Source organism: Mobula birostris, chromosome 3, assembly GCF_030028105.1.
Source record: "Mobula birostris isolate sMobBir1 chromosome 3, sMobBir1.hap1, whole genome shotgun sequence".
NCBI lineage: Eukaryota > Metazoa > Chordata > Chondrichthyes > Myliobatiformes > Myliobatidae > Mobula > Mobula birostris.
In genome coordinates, this window is record NC_092372.1 from 153,176,120 (window position 1) to 153,196,752 (window position 20,633).

General features: G+C 39.2%; 1 protein-coding gene across 4 annotated transcripts in view; it reads left to right on the forward strand.

The window, feature by feature from the left end:
- Positions 1–2,304: 2,304 nt before the first annotated feature.
- tex10 (testis expressed 10) overlaps positions 2,305–20,633 on the forward strand; it is a 90,653-nt gene continuing 72,324 nt past the window's right edge. For 3 of the 4 annotated variants that reach the window (XM_072253508.1, XM_072253510.1, XM_072253511.1), the window contains exons 1-4: positions 2,305–2,368; positions 7,112–7,241; positions 9,875–10,066; positions 12,064–12,779. In XM_072253508.1, the coding sequence (XP_072109609.1) occupies positions 9,887–10,066; positions 12,064–12,779 (896 nt within the window). In that variant the 5' untranslated portion in view covers positions 2,305–2,368; positions 7,112–7,241; positions 9,875–9,886. Of the gene's footprint in view, positions 2,369–2,615; positions 2,641–7,111; positions 7,242–9,874; positions 10,067–12,063; positions 12,780–20,633 lie in introns of those variants that run through there. The other variant, XM_072253509.1, reaches the window with a different exon arrangement.

Consider the following 20,633-nt stretch of genomic DNA (forward strand, 5'->3'; position numbering starts at 1 on the left):
TCTTACAAGTCTCATTTTCCTCCGGTGACTAAGTTTAGAGGAGTGGCCTGGCCTAGACAACGTCACTTTTTCATGGTGGACTGCACTGAGATCCAAGGTATGTTCAGTGCCTTTGAAATGGTCTTGTGCCTTTCCCCAGATTTGTGCTTCTCTATTATCATTTCCCCGACTTGCCTTGAATGCTCTTTTGTCTTCATTTTGGTTTGGTCTTTTGGAAATCTATCATACTGTTGGACCTTACAGAGAAGGGTATTTATTCACGTGATCCTCCAGTTTTCTACATCAACCAATTGGGTGTAAAGTAATATACAGCATTGCAGTAGAGGAAAGTTAGCATAGTAGTTACAAAAGGGATGAATACTTCTTCAGTCTCACCATTTTGGTTTTTAATTTTTAATAAATTGCTGATGGGTTTTGGATTGTTTCTGTTGATTTGCCATGATGCAGAATGTCTTGTAGATTAGCTCAAAAATCCTACTTCAATATACTTTAAATTTAAAAACTGAGACAGTAAAATGTGAAAATAGTTGTGGGGACTGAATACTTTTTCAAGACATTGAATGCCTCAGTTGCTCTACTAAGCATTTGCTTTAAGCAAATATGCAAGATTGTAACGATCATGAACACAAAAGTTTTTGCATGTTTTTTCTTTTCTATATTTTTATTATGAGTAAAGTTTTATTTTAAAAATTGTACCCAGTAATTTGAGAAAAGGATTAAACCCACTCTCACAGAATTGATGTGAAGAAAGGCAGTAAACACATTTTAAAAAAAAATTTGCATTTCTTGACACAAGCACAGATGATTTCCCTTTGCACTGCATAAAGTTGAGATACAGCCCATTTTCTAGGAATGCAATGCTCACAGCCTGCAGTGCCCGGGATTGCACTGGTTTTAAGGATTGAGATCTGATCCCTGATTCACTCCACTCACACATTTCCCGTCTGAAAAAGACCCAAGCAATAAAACTCACTGCCTTCCCTGTGATAATCGGTTTCAATTTATGTGAGTACATTAGCCCCATCATTGTGAGCTCTTCAGAATCAGATTTAATATCACTGGCATACGTCGTGAAATTAGTTGCGGCAGCAGTACATGAAGATGGAGAGAAAAAAGAAAACTGAATTATAGTAAGTATATATATTAAATAGTTCAATTAAATAAGTAGTGCTAAAACATTAGAAATAAAAACGTATGGGTTCATGGGTTCCATGTCCATTAAGAAATTGGAAGGCAGAGGGGAAAAAGCTGTTCCTGAATCGCTGAGTATGCCTTCAGGCTTTTGTACCTTCTTCCTGATGGTCGCAATGATTAGAGAGCATGTCCTCGGTGGTAGAGAGCCTTAATGATGGGAGCCGCCTTTCTGAGGCACCACTCCTTGACCAGGATATTATAGCAGCTAGTGCCCATGATGAAGCTGGCTAATTTTACAACTCTCTGCAGCTTACTTTGATCTTGTATCTCCCCCCGTACCAGATGGTGATGCAGCCAGTTAGAATGCTTTCCACGGGACATCTATCGAAATTTGTTGATATTCTGAAGCTCCTCAAACTCCTAATGAAATATAGCCGCTGTCTTACCTTCTTTATAGCTGCATCGATATATTGGGTCCAGGTTAGGTCCTCAGAGATATTGACACCCAGGAACTTGAAATTGCTCATTCTCTCCACTTTTGATCCCTCTAAGAGGACTGGTATGTGTTCCCTTGATTTACCCTTTCTGCACCAGATTCTTTTCTTTCCTCCTTAAACTACATCATTGTCTCCCTTCTGTAGTTCATATAGAAAGATTCCACTCATCATTTCTGCCCTGTTTGTATAGTAAAGTGCGAACAAAATATCTTCTAAATCAGGGATGTGGTTACCTTTGGTGAAAGGTTACATGTGCAAACTAAGGAACAGGTGGACATATAGTCACAAGGGGGGCATTAATTTTGATTAGTTACCTAGATGGGCAACCTTTAAGGGGCAATTGGATAGGTACATGAGGAGGAACGTCTTGGAGTTTCATGGGCTGATCGCGGACAACTAGCTCTAGTTGAGAGATAGGACCGAAAAGTCTGATTCAATGCTGTCTAATTCTGACGTCATAACCTTAACAATTAGCGGCATGTACGAAGGACTTCATTTCCCAGAAACCCTTGTTAAAAAGACCCCGGTTGCACGGATAAAATTAATTTTGTGATCAACAAAGGCGACAGGGAATAATGAAACAAGTTGATCAGAAAAAGGCTCTTTAAAAAATACACACACACAACAAAACGCAGCAGCTGAATTAGGGGGACGGGAGAGCAGTAGTCAGCTACAGCGCACTGAGGCCCGGGACAGGCTTGCGCGGTGCTCTGCGGCTGGAAGTGGCGGCGTTGCTGGTGAGATGGAGCTCGGGGGAGGGCGATATTCAGGGCCTTGGTGCAGGAGGAGAAAACCTGGAGTCTAGTGAGAGGAGGAGTAGGAGTAGGAGATGGATCGGGTGATGGGGGGGGGAGGTGGGTGTGATGGAGAGTTTGGTAGGGAGGCGGATCTGAGTGCGGGAGGAGGGCAAGAGAGGGTGGTCAGGAGTTTGATTGCCGACCCCTTGTGAAGAATTGAGGACATTGTTCCTCCCGAGGATACCTGAGATGTGCCAGGCTGAGGAGAGAAGGTAGTAGCTGTGAGTGGGTGGCTTGTTGTTTGAACAGAAAGGGTGTAGGATAGAAGAGTGGCTTGCAGAGCGGGACGCATGCGAGGGAAGATTTACTGTGGGTGCAAGGCCAGTTTGAGGGATGGAAAAGCAAGTTTGGAGTTGTGGGGCTGGGGGATGGGAGGTGGAGTCATGAGTCACTCCAGGATAATGGGAACAGAACGCAAGAAAATATGAAGGAAAATCAGATAGGTTGCCTAGCATTTATTAGATGGTGGCTGGTTGTCCACTTAAGCACATTTTCTGACATTATACCTATTTGTTTTGATTACTTAATGTCTGGAAATGCAATACTGTGTAAATTCTTAGGCATATATATGAAGTCTTAGTGTAGAGGTGTCTAAGACTTTTGCGCAATACTATATATTGATGTCTGTTTGAATGACCACAATATCTGCATCTTCACAATCATCTGGACTAGAGAATGTCCGAAATGACATAATACCTAGTCTGAAATCATTCCCCCTAGAGTCTTCAGTCAGGTGCAGTAGGAAGATTCAATCTTCCACACGTAGCCTGTCAAGCCCTTGAAGAAATTTGCAAATTTCCATGAGAGCTTCTGTCTTCTAAACTCCATAGAAAAAAGTCACAGTCCACTCAAATTCTTATATGGCATACCCATCTTCATTGGAATAAATCTTATTCTTTACTGCATTCTTATTATAATAATTGCACTTCTTTTGATGAGACATAGTGATACAGAATACTCTAGTTATATCATTAATAAAACTTCATGTCTCCTGTATTCAAATCCTCTTGTAATAAAGACTAGTATAGCATTTGCCTCCTAATTATCTGCTGCCTTGCATTTTGTTTTTCAGCAATTTGTCTGCAGCACCCTTGAACATCAACATTACCTAATATATTGCTGTTTAATATGTATGTATAACAAAGTAGATGATCTTGTACAGAACAAAAATGCTGGAGAAACCTAGCAGGTTGGGCTGCATCTGTGGGGAAGGATAAAGAGTAAATGTTTTGGGCTGAGACCTTCCATTGGGATTGGAAATGAAGGTGGAAGAATCCAGAATCAGAAAATGGGGGGAGGGGGGGTCGGGGAAGGAGTATAAGAGTATAAACTTGAAGGTGAGAGGTGAAGCCAGGTGAGTTGGGAGGGGGTAAGGATGAAAAAACAGATGCTAGAAATATGAAATTTAAAAAGTTACAAATACTCAGCAGGTAAGGGAGCATCTGAAAAGTGTATTTGATGTATGTTGTGCATGTATTCACACTTCTAACGCAAACAGTACAGAAATAGGCCCTTCAGTGCAGGATGCCTGTACTGACCAAGAAAACTAATCCCATCTGCCTGCATTGTGTCTATGTCCTTCCATTCCCTGCCTGTTCATGTGTTGTCTTGAGTCGGGACCTCCATTGGTCAGAGTCAACCATGGATGTTGCATCCTATTTGTCTAGATGCACAAGCCTGGGCAGTACAATATGGAGAGAAGCTGTTGCCCATGTAGCAAGCTCCATCTCTCCGTGCAGCTGACGAACCCAAAGGATTGGCAGAGCCTGACTGATTTTGCATCAGCAGCATCGCAGGAGTTGCCAATCAGCATTGAACTCAATATGAGACTGCCTTAGGGACTGCAGCTCTGGATTTTCCCATGGGGTTTACTCCCAAAGCCTTTCCCATGAGTGGTTTAGCTGTAAGGCAGCAGAAGTTTAAGATCAGCATCTTCCCTCTATATGAGCTGCCAGCCACAGCTGACAAGCCTCATCTGTCCGAAGCGACTAGTTGTAAGACATCAGTAACCTATCTTTCCCCCTTCTGTCAGTAGAAACGGTTCTGGTGGGCTTAGCAGCTAAGCCACACGTGAAGGCCATGAGTTGGACTTGGTTATCAGAGGCTATTTGAGATATATGACATTGGGAGCATTTAATAGATAGTGGGAGCTTGACCCCCATTACCACCCCTGGCTATGACAACCTTGCTGAGTAAGTGCCTCTTGAACGTTGTGTGTGCTTCCATCATCTCCCCTGGCAGTGTGTTCCAGGTACCTATTACTCTCTATGTAAAAAAAAACACTTCATAAATCATTTAAACTTTCCCCTTCTTACTTCAAAGATACCCCTCCAGTATTTGACATTTTCATTCTATCTATTTTCACCCTATCTATGCATTTCATAATTTTATATACTCCATTGGATCTCCCCTCAACCTCTGAATTTCCAGAGACTGTCCAACCACTTCTTATTACTAATATTCTGGAATACAGGCAACATCCTGGTGGATCTCTTCTGCATCTTTTTTGAAAGAACGCAAAACTCCAAGTGTAGCATAACTGAAGTTTAATTCAGAAGCAGCATGACTTCCTGACTTTTATACTAAATGTCCGGATGATGAAGACAAATGTGCAATATGCCTTCTTTATCACTCTGTTGTATACTTCTTTCAGGGGGCTGTGTTTGCTCCTAAAAGATCCTTCTGTATGTTAATGTTTCTGCATTACTGCATACTGTCCTGTTATGTTTGATCATCAACAGTTTAATACTTCACACTAAATAACTGATCTTTAACCTGCTGAATCTTTTGACCACTTTCCTCACTGATGATTTCCAGAGTACTACTGTCCTCTGGGTTGGTATTATCTCTCTGATTATTTTAAATCCATGTTGTCTGATTTTGAGATTTCTGCCAAGGCAACTAATATAATACTATTCTGTTGTCCTTGTGCACATCAATTACTTCTTTCCCTCCTCCCACTCCCACCTCTGTAACAACAGAAGCAACCTTAGCTGAGCCTATCTTTCCTCATTGCCAAAGTTTCTAGTGCCAGCCAACATTTTCATAAATGTCAGCATGGTTTCCAGAGTCTGCTCTTCTCAAGAAAGATCTTTATGCGCACCATGCCTTGATCAAAACAACTTTCAGAAGACCTTAGAAGAAGAATTGTACAGATGCATGAAGCTGGAAAAGGCTACAAAAGCATTTCTAAAGACCTGAGTGTTCGTCAGTCCACAGTGAGAGAAACTGTCTACAAATGGAGAAAACTCAGTATTGTTGCTACTCTACCTAGGAGTTTGCATCCTGCAAAGATCACACCAAGAGCACAACGTGCAATGCTGAAGAAGTGAAAAAGAACCAAAGGGTAACAGCAAAAGACCTGCAGAAATCTGGAACATGCTAAAGTCTCTGTTCATGTGTCCATTTTAAGAAAAATACTGAACAAGAACAGTGTTCATGGGAGGACATGACGGAGGAAACCACTGCTGCATGTCTCAAGTTTGCAATAGACCACCTGGATATTCTATGACGGTTCTGGGACAATGTTGAACTTTTTGGCAGAAATGCACATTGCTATGTTTGGAGGAAAAGGGGAACTGTATACCAACACCAAAACCTCATCCCAGCTTGTAAGCATCATGGTTTGGGGCTGCTTTGCTGTATCAGGGCCTGGACAACTTGTAATCGTGGAGGGAACAATGAATTCAATGTTCTATCAAGACATTTTACAGGAGAATGTCAGGGTAGCAGTTGTCTCCTGAAGCTTAATAGAAGTTGGATTATGCAACAAGACAATAATCAGAAATACAAAAGAAAATCAACAACAGAACAGTTTTGAAAGAAGAAGATTCATGTTTTGGAATGGCCGAGTCAAAGGCCTGAAGCAAGCAGTTCATAAAGGGAACTGCACCAACATCTCGGAGCTGAAGCAGTTTTCTCCAAGCCGACGTGCAGGACTGATCAACGTTTACCAGAAGGTTGAAGTTATTGCTCTTCAAGGGGGTCGCACCAGTTACAAAGCAAAGGTTCACATACTTTTCCCAACGATTACATGTAATATTGGCAACATAGAGAAAATGTTGGAGGAACTCAGCAGGCCAGGCAGCAACTATGGAAAAAAGTAGTTGACGTTTTGGGCAGGGTCTCGGCCTGAAACATTAACTGTACTTTTTTCTGTAGATGCTGCCTGGCCTGCTGAGTTCCTCCAGCAATTTGTGGGTGTTGCTTGGATTTCCAGCATCTGCAGTTTCTCTCTTGTTTGTGACATGTAATATTGGATCATTTTTCTCAATAAATAAATGAACAAGTATAATGTTTTTTTGTGTTATTTATTTCATTTATCTAGTTTTAGGACTTGTGTGAAGATCTGATCACATTTTAGGTCATACTTATGCAGAAATAGAGAAAATTCTGCAGGGTTCACAAACTTTAGCATCACTGTATCTTATTGCCCTGAACTGAATGCTTGTTGGATATTCAGAGTCAACCACATTGTTAGCATAATATCGTCTTGAATACTTGTTCATTATTATAATCCCTGTCTCTTTTCACATGTCCAGGTTTCAAACAAGGTTATTACATTGTATTTAATCCCATGACCAATTTTAGTTAAACAATCCATGAAGAGATAGGCAGAGTTGTTCCAGGCTGATAAGGATTCTGCATGATCTGTATTTCCAGTATTTTCTATCTTTATTTCAGATTTACAACACCTGGAGTCAAGAAGTAAGTAATTCAACAGAACTTGTGGAAATTCGTATAAATATCTATCATCGTAGTGTGTTCTTTGGACACCACTTCAAAAGATTAAAGATTCATACAGGTTTGTCAAGTAAGTAAGAAGTTTCTTTTCCATATTCTTGCTAGTTCTACTTAATCTGTCTACTTATAGTTTTTGGATAACCAGCAACTTTTACTAATGGCTAATACCTAATACAAGAGGGCATAATTTTTTAGATGATTGGAGGAAGGTATAGGGGGATGTCAGGTATGTTTTTCACTAAGAGAGTGGTAGGTCTGTGGTACGTGCTGCCATGGGTGGTGCTAGAGGTAGGTACGTTCGAGATATTTAAGGGACTCTAGATAGGTACATGAATAAAAGAAAATAATGGAGGGCTGTGTGGGAGGGAAAGGTTAGATTGATCTCGGAGTAGGTTAAAAGGTTAGTACAACATCATGGGTCGAAGGGCCTGTACTGTGCTGTACTGCTCTATTAATGGGTCAAACATTTAAAGACGCCTAGTATTTAGTACATATTGCTAGACTAGAGATTCTAAACAGGATCTACTCTGTAAATTCCTTTTTTCATACTACTCTGAAATGGCTCCATGTAGTGAAATTTTCCAGTCTAATGTGCTTCTTGGAGGGACTGCTTTGAAAAGTTATAGCAATGATGATCAGTTTTTTGCTTCCTTTCATTTAGATCTTCTATATGCCATCCATATCATCCTGACACTTGACAATCTTTCACGTCATTATTTATTTTCTTTGATCTTTGCTTGACATTTTTTTCCTCCATCACTGATGCAACTAATTTTCTTCACATGTTATTCATTATTCCTGTTGTAAATAGTGACTTAAGTTTACCATCTTATTTTCATTTATAATTATCCATTTTAAAGGGGCTTACCAGTTTCTATTAACATCCTTTAAAAAATTGTTGCTTTTTTACATATTTCCTGTTAACTTTTTGCTGTTATCTTGTTTCATCCATGTGCCATGATATACACTTGTGTATTTGGCCTTCTGCAAGTACCTTAGTTTTGCGTTGTCCATTGTTGCTTTGGCTATCAGTGAGCTTTCTTTTTTCCTTGAAGCTGGAGCTCTTTATCCATTGTACCTAAACCAGATGGTAGCATCAGGTTTTGCACTGACTACAGAAAGGTGAATGCTATAACAAAGACAGATGTGTATCCCATTGGAAAAGCTAAGTTTCTAACAAAGATTGATTTGTTGGAAGGGTATTGGTGTGTTCCATTAACAGATAGAGGTAGAGAAATTTCTGCATTTGTAACACCTGGGTTGTATGAATACAATGTTCTGCCATTTGGGATGAAAAATGCTCCAGGAACATTCCAGAGAATGATTAGTTCTGTAATTCAAGGGTTAAAACACACAGATGCCTATATTGATAATTTAGTCACAGGAAATGACACATGGGAAACCCATATCTCTGCAGTGGAAAAGCTGTTTGACAGGCTTTCAAAGGCCAATCTTACAGTTAACTTAGCTAAGAGTGAATTTGGCCATGCCACTGTGACCTATCTTGGTTATGTTGTAGGTCAGGGCATGGTTAAGGAAAATGGTTAAGAAGGCTCCAATTCAACAACAGAGTCTGATTCTACAGGAGTATGATCTTATGATAATTCACATTAAAGGCAAGGATAATACAACTGCCGATTGTCTTTCCAGATGTTAAGCTTACAATTTTTTTTTTAATTTAGTGGAGTGGAGGTTACTGTTTGTATACACTCTTGCCATACATTACGTTGGTCTGTAGTATGCTATATGATAACCATACTTGTATTGTTTCACCTATTGTACTTTGCAGTTAAAAATTTTGCTCTTCCAGATCAAAATTTTTCCTTTTTGGGGGAGGTGGTACGAGACCGCAGATTCATTTACTGTGAGTGTTGCTTTAAGTGCCTGAATGAGGTGGGACTATGACGTCAGTCACAAGCTGTGGCAGCCGGCTTCAGACTTTCACAGAGAGAGAGAGAGACACACACACACACACACGCATACACACGCACAGAGCTATGGGAACTTCAGCTTGTCACTGCTATGGATTGGACCTCTTCTGTCCCCAAAAGATTGGGGTGTTCATTGGCACGCAGTGCACAACGATGTGTGATTGTCACTTCATATAATCCATATGTGTGGATTTGTTGGAATATCCTGTGGTATCACTTTTGTTGCCCCTTACCTGGAATTGGGATGTTATGTGGTAACCACTTGAAGACGATATTCCTGTGACTATCACCTGGTGATACTTCAAAGTAGATTTCGGAACGATTCAACGGATAAGATCTTGGGCGACTGTTATTTTGTTTACCCAGCGTGGAATCTGTGGAATTCTTCATAATTGCTTTCTGTCTATATTTTCATGTGGATTTACAAATCTCTCCCCTCACTCACTCATTCTGTGGATTACTGAACTTTTCCACTTTACCATCTTAAGACTTAAAGCATTGTTTCCCAAGCTTGATAGTTTGGGAGCTATATGTACACATATATACACGCATAACACTGTTAACTTCTGTTTATTTTGTTTAAACTTTTATATTTGGAGTAGATACTAATAAAGATAGTGGTTTTAACATCGAAACCAGACTCCCATTTGTGATCTATTGCTGCTGGTACGTAATACTACCTGTAATTTATTTTAAAAAAAACCTGAATTATATTGTATATCTGGTGTTCATTTTATTTTGAGTTGTTAAAAATACATGCTCTTTAATGCAGGATAGAAGCAAGATGACTAAGAAACGAAAGCGTCAAGATGACTTTCAAAAGGTTAAGTTAAAAGTTGGCAAAAGAAAACCAAAAGCAGATAATGCAACTGACACGAGCTTCAAGACACGAGCCATCCATGTTCCAGAGCAATTGAAGAGTGTTGCATCATTACCAACAAATTACCGCAAACTTAACATAAAGGTATACGTCATTCTCTTTTAGTCTGCTGTGTTTAACAGCCTAAAGTAGAGTAACTTCCTGTATTTATTCCTTTATTAATGGTTTTTCTTCCTTTTTTGAAGGCAATTTGCCTTGTCTTGATCACTTATGTGTTGCCAGGAAGGGGTGTGTGCTGTCAGACAAATGCTTTGTATTGGGCATGCACTTGTGTTTAAATCCAGTCCTTAACTGATGCTTCATTATGTGCATCTCTCTGTCATCCACCTGGGAATACCTGGTCAGCTGTTGTGCTCTTCTTGTTTCCTTGATTAATGCTAATTATATTAGTACATTCTTTAATTGTCATGGTAAGTATATTAATTCAATTTTTCTGATTAATGATCACAGAAATTCAGTGAATTTGAAAAAGGTAAGCCAAAAATTGTTTGAAGGAAGATAGCTACTTATATAGCTTCCAGAAGATAATTAATTAATAATGTTTTCATTTACAAATTATAAGTATGTCATTCAGCTCATCAAATCTATGTCAGGTCTCAGAGCATTTCCAAATCACCATTTATTTTCCTTAACCTACACCCTCACGCTCATTATTAATCCCCTATTGTTCAGATGGGCTGAAGTTCAGTACTGTGCAAAAGTTTTAGGCACCCTAGATTTCTTATAATATAAATTTTGTTATAGATGTTTATTTTTTGTCTTCTGCATCAGTGGGTCAGTATAAAAGAGCAAATTTTAGATTTCCAAAATTCATTTTCTAAAAAATTAAATTAGAGAATTTTTTGTATTTTGTTAAAGCAAGTAACATTAAGTAATAGGCCACATTTCAAATAAAAACTTGATCACTTTGTAGGTATATAGCCCAGTGCATGATTAAACAAAGATAACAAATAGGGTGCTAATGATCAATGACATAATGAATTCACTGAACTAAACTGATTAACTGAAACAGAACTGGTGTAGAAGGAATCAAACTGGGTGAAGGACAACCAAAATAAAAGGTAAGGGTGTGGTGGATATGACAGTTTAACCTTCAAATAATCAATTCTTACCCATGGCAAGAGTGGGCCTAACAAGATACAAGGTGGTCCTCCTGCATCAGCTAGGTCCCTCCCAAGCAGAAATTTGCAGCAGACTGGAGTTTCAAGCTGTGCTGTCTAAGCTCTTCTGGAGAAGCATAAAGAAATGGGCAAGGTTGAGGACCAGAAACATAGTGGTTGGCCACAGAAACTTGAGTGCAGCAGATTGAGATACATCAAACTGATGTGCCTTCTAAATCAGAAGTTTCTGTGAGATCACTGACTCTCCTTTGTCTATCTTATATATTAATTCCTCAAAGATTTCCAACAGATTTGTCAAGTAAGATTTCTCTTTAAGGAAGCAATGCTGACTTTGGCCTATTTTACCTTGTGCCACCAAGTACCCTGAAATCTTATCCTTAATAATGAACTCTAACCAAAAGTTTCCTGTGATGCCGTCTGAAATTTTTGTCTATGGTATGAATCAAAGTTTGGTTTAAAAAAAGAGCATGTATTTGCATCGGATATTGTCAACAATTGGTTTAAAAAAAGAGAATGCATTTGCATCAGATATTAACAACAAAGCAGTCAGGGTAGACTTCATGGATTACTATTGCACCTATGCTCTTTTTGAGTGTTGTTGCATTGCAAAGCTGAAGAGAATTGTGGCTGTAGGCTTGTTTTTAAAATGTCAGTTTTTATAAATATTGAATATATTAAAAATAACTTCTGAGTATTTAACCAGAATACAGAGTTAATAGTTAACAATCTTAGGCAGGGTCAACCATGGGGGTTGTGTCCTAATTGTCTACACAAGCCGGTATTGCAAGCAAGGGCAGTTAGCAATCTGAAGATTAGAAATTTGTATTCTACTTTATATTGCAATATAGAGCCTCTTGTCACGAAGTTCCATTTTCCTCAGGGAGGTTAAGAAGCATTTGAAGTTTTAATTTACTGTGATATAAGTATACTAACAATAACCTAGCTTTTCTTTCTCAATAGGATCTGTTGACGCAGTTACACCACTATAATTCCGGAATTAAACAGAGTGCCCTTAATGGCCTCAAAGATCTTGTATCCCAGCATCCCTCGATGATTGCATCTTATCTCTCGAACATTCTCAGTGATTTAGCAGCCTTATTCACAGACAAAGACTCCGCAGTCAGATCAGCAGCTATCCAGCTTTTACGTTTTCTTGTTCCGAAAATTTCCAGTGACCAGATGGCTCCTTTTTTCCCTTTGGTTAGTGCACACCTCTCCGGTGCAATGACTCACATTCTTGAAGGGATACAGGAAGATGCCTTGAAGATATTGGATATTTTATTAGAACATTATCCCGAGCTTCTTACAGACTGTTGCAGCACCCTACTGAAGAATTTTTTGGAACTCATTTCACATCAGAGATTGTCAAAGGAATTGAAATCTGGGGGGAAAGCACATTCTTGGATGCTGTCTGTCAACCCTAACCGCCGGATTACTTCTCAGCTTTGGAGGCTTAATGTACTGAGCAGGTTGAGAAAATTTATGGAAGCAGTTGTTGAAGGTTCAAACCAGTCAGTGGAAAGCGAAGCTACTTTTGAGAGTGATGCCAGGACTGGGTCTGAGCACGTGACCACATTGCAAGTCAATTGGGAGAACTATGCAGCTGGGCAGCAGCATATACAATTGTATGAACACTCTGGATCCCAGCCTATGACAGTGATTCCATTTCGGCTGAGGTGAGACACTCTGGGCATGTTGACTGCTGTTCGGTTCTTGGTTCAAGATACTAATTTTGAATACCTCTTCCCCTCCCTCCCTAACTCTTAAGTGTTACATAAATGCATTTTAATTTAAAAGGCATGAAAGGAATACTTACAAATATCAGTTTTTTAAACTTAAATTTACTTTGTCTTATTTTATATACTAGTACATCTACAACTTGCCTGATAAAAGAATATTGTCATCCACTGAATGTGTTTGGATGCTAGTACTCCATAAATCAATCTAAATTGTATCTAGACTTCTCTGCATTCGGTGGAATTTACTTTATCTCCTTAGTAGATCTTAAAATATTTATCTATATTTCATAATAATTGGTAAGAGTTGGGATGAAATGTCATTTCCTCACTCTCCTTTCCAGCCAGCTCCTTGACAAGTGTGAGAAAATTGTGACATTAGGAAGAAGTTAAAATTCTTAATAGCTTGAAATACAACTCAGTTCCTTGTAAAGAAGTCTTACTTTAAGGGCATCAGAAACTAAGGTGTGCAAACGTTCCATCCTGATGAGCAAAAAGATTTCACTGGCATGTTTTAAAAACTGCCTTGCAGGACTGGAATCTGACTTTAAATTTAACAGTTGCTGGCTGAGTTTGTTAGGGTTTGGTGAAAGTCTTGTTATTTCTTATTATGTAGCTGGAGTACTTTATGTTGAAGGTATTATCTTTATCAATTAAGAAAATCTAAATTGCAATTCATAACTTTTGGTTCTAGCATCTTCCCCCTTCTTTTCTGGTCCTGATAAAGGGTCTTGGCCTGAAACATTGACTGTCATTCAGTTCCATAGATGCTGCCTGACTTGCTGAGTTCATCCAGCTTTTTCTGTGTGTTGCAGTTTTTTATTTCATTTAGTATTTAAATACCACCCTTTTTACATCCACAGAGTATATTTTCTTCATTTTGAATGCCCTTTATTACAGATACAGGTTTCCCCCACCATCCAAAGGTAGAGCGTTCCTATGAAACGGTTCGTAAGCCAAAATGTCGTAAAGCGAAGAAGCAATTCCCATTTATTTATATGGGAAAATTTTGTGAGCGTTTGCAGACCCAAAAATAACCTACCAAATCATGCCAAATAACACATAAAACCTAAAATAACAGTAACATATAGTAAAAGCAGGAATGATGTGATAAATACACAGCCTATATAAAGTAGAAATACTTTTCCACAATCATTAGTGAACTGTTCTCTGGAGTGAAAATCTCACGCAAGCGCTGTTGGCAAGAACACTCTCTCCAGTAACCTTTAAACTATGAAGCTGCCAAATCTACCAAATAACACATAAAAATACACAGCCGATATAAAGTAGAAATAATGTATGTACAGTGTAGTATCACTTCGGGAATTGGGACAGCGCCGAGCACACTGATGATGGTGTGTTAGACTGAGTCGTCAGAGATTGGGTGGTGCAGTGGTCCCCCACCCTCCAGGCCGCCGACCCGATACATTGCCGCGAAGAACGCAGGGGTCCAGCGGTAGCCGGGAGGTACACAGCACATCTTTAAGAAAAAGCCGAAAGAAACTTGCTAATTAATTAGGTGCGGCCCGTAATTGTCAGCCCAGATCGGTGCCGATTTCCGATCGCGTCGTCTCTGATCTGGGCTGACAATTACGTGTCGGCGGCACCTAATTAATTAGCATGTTTATTTCGGCTTTTTTCTTAAAGATGTGCTGTGTGCCTCCTGGCTACCTTTGCATTCTCCGCGAATCGGTATCCGTCTGTGGCCTGGGGATTGGGGTGGTGGGACACTGGGGTGTCATCTCGTCGCCTGTTTCCATTAGAGCAGGCAGCTCATCTTCTCCTATGACTGCCCGCCTCGATGTCGAAGTTCGAGGTTCGTCGTCTGCTCTGACTGATGTGGAAGGCTTGCTTGACTGCTGAGCCCCGTGCATTTTTCTATCATACAGTTCTTTAATAAGGACTCAAACCATCCTGCAAATATCCCCTAAACCGACGTATCCTTTCAAAATTAAAGTCGTTCTTTATCATTACTCGTTCGGTTTCGGTTGTTATCCTTTTTTCTTCCAATTGCATCAGCTCTTCATCTGTCAGTTCTTGGTGATGGGATGCCAAAACCTCTTCAACATCATGTTCATCAGCTTCCAGAAGCCAAACTCACGTTGTCCTTACTTCGTTCACCACAATCAAAATGTTTAATTATGTCTAGTTTTACCGTAAGTGTAACACCCTTACGAGCTCTTTCAGGCTTTTCCGATACCGTAGAACTCATCTTGCAAACGGCTGCTCACAGGCTCGTGTTTCAGCAATGCTGGCAAGAATCCGGGGGAGAGTGGCTGCTCGGGGCATGCTGCCTTCTATTGCGCGCTGATTTTTTCGCATGCTGATTTTTTAATCACGTGCTGAATTTTTTTTTCATAACAGTGAAAACACCTTCTGAAAGCGAAAACAGGGTACTAATGTAGGTCTTTCTTACCAGTGAAGTTTCATAAAGCGAACATTCGAAAAGCGGGGGACACTTGTACTAAATCAATGTCTATCAAACGCCTAGTAATTTTCAGGCTCCTACCTCTCTGTTCTGGCAACATGATCAGCTTTTAACTGGCTAGGAATTACTGACAGTTTCACAAGGAGCAAGATTGATTGGAATTTAAGCATGTCATTGATAGTGTTATATTTGTGTTATCATGTTGCTTCTCAGATCGTGTGCATTTTGCTCAATACTTTCCTCACCAGTGAAAGGAGAACTCTGAAGGATTCAGAGTTTCATTTTTGGAAGAAAATGCAAAGACAAATCAAATTAAATTTGGGCAGATGGGGATAGGCTGGTAGTAGAATAATAAAATAATAAAGAAAGAGTAATAAAAACACTTAAAAGAAATACGTGCAGTGGCATTGTTCTTAGTGATTAAGTAATTGAATGGCAAGAAAATAAAGTGTGGAATGAGTGGTGCCATTCACAGTTCGAACAGTTCATCTTCTACCAGCTTGGAAATGGTAACATTTTGTTTTTCAGTCATATCCAGAAATAACCTCAAGAAAATCTTAGTCCTAGAGATTTTGAGGGACCTTTTCTTTCAGACTAAGGTACCTTTCCTGCAAGTTATGTTCCATTGTTTATATACTGGATGTCCAAATTATGTTCTTCAGAAAGAAAACAATTGAAATTACATTTTAAAGAGCAAAGCCGTTTTGTATGTTAGCTTCTACTTTTCCTGAAAATTCTTATTTTCAGTGTAATACATTTGATGTTGACATGACTGGTAGAAGAAAAAACACTGCCTTAAGTTTAAAAATTCTGGTTTGGTTAGGCTTTATGTCTTCATTTGTTCCTTTTGTAGACCTTCATCATAACCATAAGTTGTATCATTTCACCTGCAGCATTAGCTAGCGCTCCAAGTGGGAGGTTGGAATTATTTGCAGTGTCAATTCGCCAATTCCACAATCAATATTTTGCTCGCTGGAGAGCTTAGTGATAAGAAAGAGAGGATCTGTAGTTTAGCTGTGAGTAGGCTAACATAGTCATAGTCGTACTTTATTGATCCTGGGGGAGATTGGTTTTCGTTACAGTTGCACATAAATAATAAATAGTAATAAAACCATAAATAGTTAAATAGTAATATGTAAATTATGCCAGGAAATAAGTTCAGGACCAGCCTATTGGCTCAGTGTGTCTGACCCTCCAAGGGAGGAGTTGTAAAGTTTGATGGCCACAGGCAGGAATGACAACGCTCTGTGTTGCATCTCAGTGGAATGAGTCTCTGGCTGAATGTACTCCCGTGCCCAACCAGTACATTATGTAGTGGATGGGAGACATTGACCAAGATGGCATGCAACTTGGACAGCATCCTCTTTTCAGACACCACCGTGAGAGAGTCCAGTTCCATCCCCACAACATCACTGGCCTTACGAATGAGTTTGTTGATTCTGTTGGTGTCTGCTACCCTCAGCCTGCTGCCCCAGCACACAACAGCAAACATGATAACATGTAAGTATTGCAAATTATTCATAAATTTATGACTCTGAACCAGAACTAGTACCAACTGGTACAGCAAGATCACCTTAAACTCCCACCACACTGTAACCATTTTACAGATATCCCAAAGGTATGTGCAGTTACTTTTATCACTTGTATTTTCTTAATTTATTGCTTTATTTCATGCCCAAACTTGTTGTCTAAAGGTTCTTAGTAGAACTAGTAGAGTTCTTGTAGTTATTGTCCACAGTTAAAAGGATTTTTTCTTATTTCCAGTACATTTTTAGTATTGACGTTTATTATAGATTAATTTTAGCCCCAAGAAAAGCAACGATTTCTGTTGAAGAGCTCTTTGTCATTGTACTGAAGTTCGAAGTGTGAATGATAAAAGAATGGAAGTGAGGTTGTTCCAAATGGGGTTTATTCCTTTAATATTTAAAATAACTTCAACTCTTTATTCAAAGATTTGAGTTATTTTGAAGCTTAAGAAGGAAAGGCAAATTGACCACAATTACAGCTGGTATTTTTCTGTGGTCTATTAACTTGTGATGAAGTGGGACCTCACTACCTTGGACCTAAGCAATTTTTGATTTTGGTCCTTCTGAATTACAATTGTACAAAAAAGGGTGCAGATGATTTCCTTCTGTATCATTCTAGTTTATTGTAATGAGCATTGGTGTTTCACAAAGCATGAAATGCTGATTTGCCATTTAGTTAAAAGGAACCACATTTCTAACATGTACTCTTATTCTGCTTTGGTGAACTTTCTTTAACTTTCGCTCTATAAATTGTCCCCTGGTTATGGCAGAGTTCCATTCTTGTGAACTGTTTGTAATGAGCAGTTCACACATAGGAAATGTGACCACCAGCTGAGTTCTCACGCAGCAGAAAATGCCTGCAGCCCTACAGCAACTGGTAACTCCATACCATCAGTCTCCTAAATGCTTGCTTGTATATATGGGCAATGCACAAGTCAGGTGTTTGTGAGATGAGGAGGACCTACGTTCTTCATAGCTGTTGTGCTTGATTTAAAAGTATATTTGGTATTTTTGTCATTTTTCTTTGGCATTTCAATCAGTGTGGGTGCTTAGTTCCTGAAGAATAAATGGATCTGTACATAGTGACAATACAACTAAAAATGCTTCTAATTAGCAAGGAATTTTCTCTGGTTTATTGAGCATCTGTTTGTGTGGCAAGAACATCTTGGGTGGGTAGAGGAATTTGGAATGAGGAGAAAAAGATCCATTTGTGGGAAATAATGAGTTAGAAAGGACAAAGAAGCAGATTAAAGTAAACTGAACAGCTAGGATCCAAATTAAAAAGATGTACAAAGATGATAATCCCTGGATTGCTGTTTGAACCATGTGCAACTTGGCACAGGGGTAAATAAGATAAGGGATTTGAATGTATGGTTTAAGGAACATAGAAGATGTGGGTTTCAATTCATTGGCAATGACATCAGTACTGAAGGAAGAGGGAAATGTTCCATTAATAAGGGCTTCGCTTGAATTATGCTGGTTTCATTGTCTGTGTGAGTTAAATAACTAGGTCTGTATATAAGACTAAACAGTTTAGAGTGTAGGGGGAAGGTGGTGGTCATGTGCTGATCTGTTATAAAGTTAATGAGATAGAACAAGAGGAGCAAGATGGATTATCAACAACTTGAATATGTCAGGAAAGGAAAACACAGGAGAATTGCTTTTTTTATAGTAGAAAAATAGTACAAAGGCACTTTATCTGAATGCTTGAAGCATTTATAGCAAAATAGGGAAATTAATTGCCCAAAGTAAAATAAATGGATGTAACCTACTAACTATTACAGCAGAGTACTCGGAAAGTAATCAAGATTGGGAATGGAATATTTTCAGGATACTTAGTTTTTCGAAGAAAAAGGCCAAATGGAGAAACAGGTAGCTATACCTAATTTTGAAAATGGATAACAACAGTAAATAGGGGGGATCTTTGCTTAGGAAATCAAGCATAATTAGTTTTGGAGGGACTAAGCACTAGCGAGGGCAAATGAAAATATTGGGAGTTTCATATAAACCTTCAAACAGTAAAGATAACATGCAATATAAATAAAGAAATTAGATATGGACTTGAGTCACAGAGGATTTTAATCTGTAGACGACACATAAACTAAATCAGCACTAATATTGTGGAGGGCAAACTATTTGTGCATATAAAGATAGTTTACCCAATAAGTATGTGGCAACCCACATTTAATGGTGGAGGAACTCAGCAGGCCAGGCAGCATCTATGGAGAAGAGTAAACAGTTGACGGTTCAGTCTGAGACCCTTCATCCGGACTTCATTAGGTGTGTGTTGCTTCGATTTCCAGTATTTGCAGATTTTCTCATCTAAGTATGTGACGGTGCAGGCTGTTTTAGATCTATTATTGTGTCATGAACAACAAGTTAATTAGCAATGTGCTAGTTAACAAGTTTTTATGGAACAATGACCGGAACATGAAATAATTTAATTTAAAGATAGAAATGACAATAAAATGTAGTACAAGGGGAAATAGAAGCGGAATGCAGAATGAAGTGTTGCAGGTACAAAGAAAGTACAGACACAAAGCCATAATGAGGTAGATTGTGAGGTCAAGAGTCCATTTTATTTTACAAGTTAACTGGTGGAAGAGAAGCTGTGCTTAAGCCTGGTAGTGTATGTTTTCACACTTCTGTATCTTCCACCTGACGGAGGTGGGGGGTGAAGAATTAAATTCCTCCTCTTGGACTGGAGAATAACTTGTTTCCATGCCAACCTACCTGGCATAATTTACCATGAATAACTAGGGCCTCAGTGGGAACTGCAGTCCGTTTTTGAAAAAAATAGGGGTAGGTGGTGGCTGACAGGCTGAATGACTGGATAATTTGAGAAGTGGTACTGTTGTTTTGCAACTTAAACATGACAGTTGTATGCTCCTAATGTAGGACCTCAGGTTTCAAAGTACCATCCTGAATACTCCTCCTTCAATTTCAGGGTGTGGTTGCCTGGAGTTAGTGGGATCGAGCATTTCATAAAATCTTTTCCTTTGTCTGCCTGAGTAATCTTGTCCCATGCCAGAGCTCTGAAAAGAGTGTCAGTTTTGAGATTGTGGTGTTGAGTGTGCAACTGATGTGCCTACCCAACAGAGCTGACATTGGGTAACTAGGCCCTCAGTGCTCAGATTTCAGTCTGAGAGAGAACACTGATGTTGGTGTGCCTATCGTCCCAATGAATTTGGAAGATTTTGCAGAAACCACATTAGTGATATTTTAGTAATGCTTCAAGATGCTTGTTGTAGTTAGTTTGGCACTCAGCAGCATATAGGAGGGCAGTTATCATAGTTGCCTTGCAGGCCACAAGTTTTACTAGGTCTTGTTTTTCAGATGTTCTTAAATCAAAGGCAGTGCTGGTGCATTGAGGGCTGTGGTGAATTTCATGATCAGTATTTGTCTTTGCCAAGAGGAGGCATGAGTTCTGGGAAATGGTTTCCATTTTCCAGGATATCATAGTGATGAAGCTTTATTGTCAGAGAGATGCAGGGCAGGTTGTGAGAGGATGTTTGTCTTACAGATGTTGCGTGCAAGGCTTGTTTATACTTCAATGAATGAAAGTATACTGTACAAACATAAGCATTGTCCACATACTGAAACTCAACTACTGAGGTTTCGATTATTTTGATTCTAAGAGGATAGCTCCCAGAGGTTAAATAGTTATCTATTTGTTCTGAAGGTGAGTTCCACTGCAGAAGGAAGTTTCAAAGTTCGAAGTACTTATATGTCACATTATGTAACCCTGAGATTTGTTTTCTTGTGGGCAAACACATAGTCATAGTCGTACTTTATTGATCCCAAGAGAAATTGGTTTTCGTTACTGTTGCACCATAAATA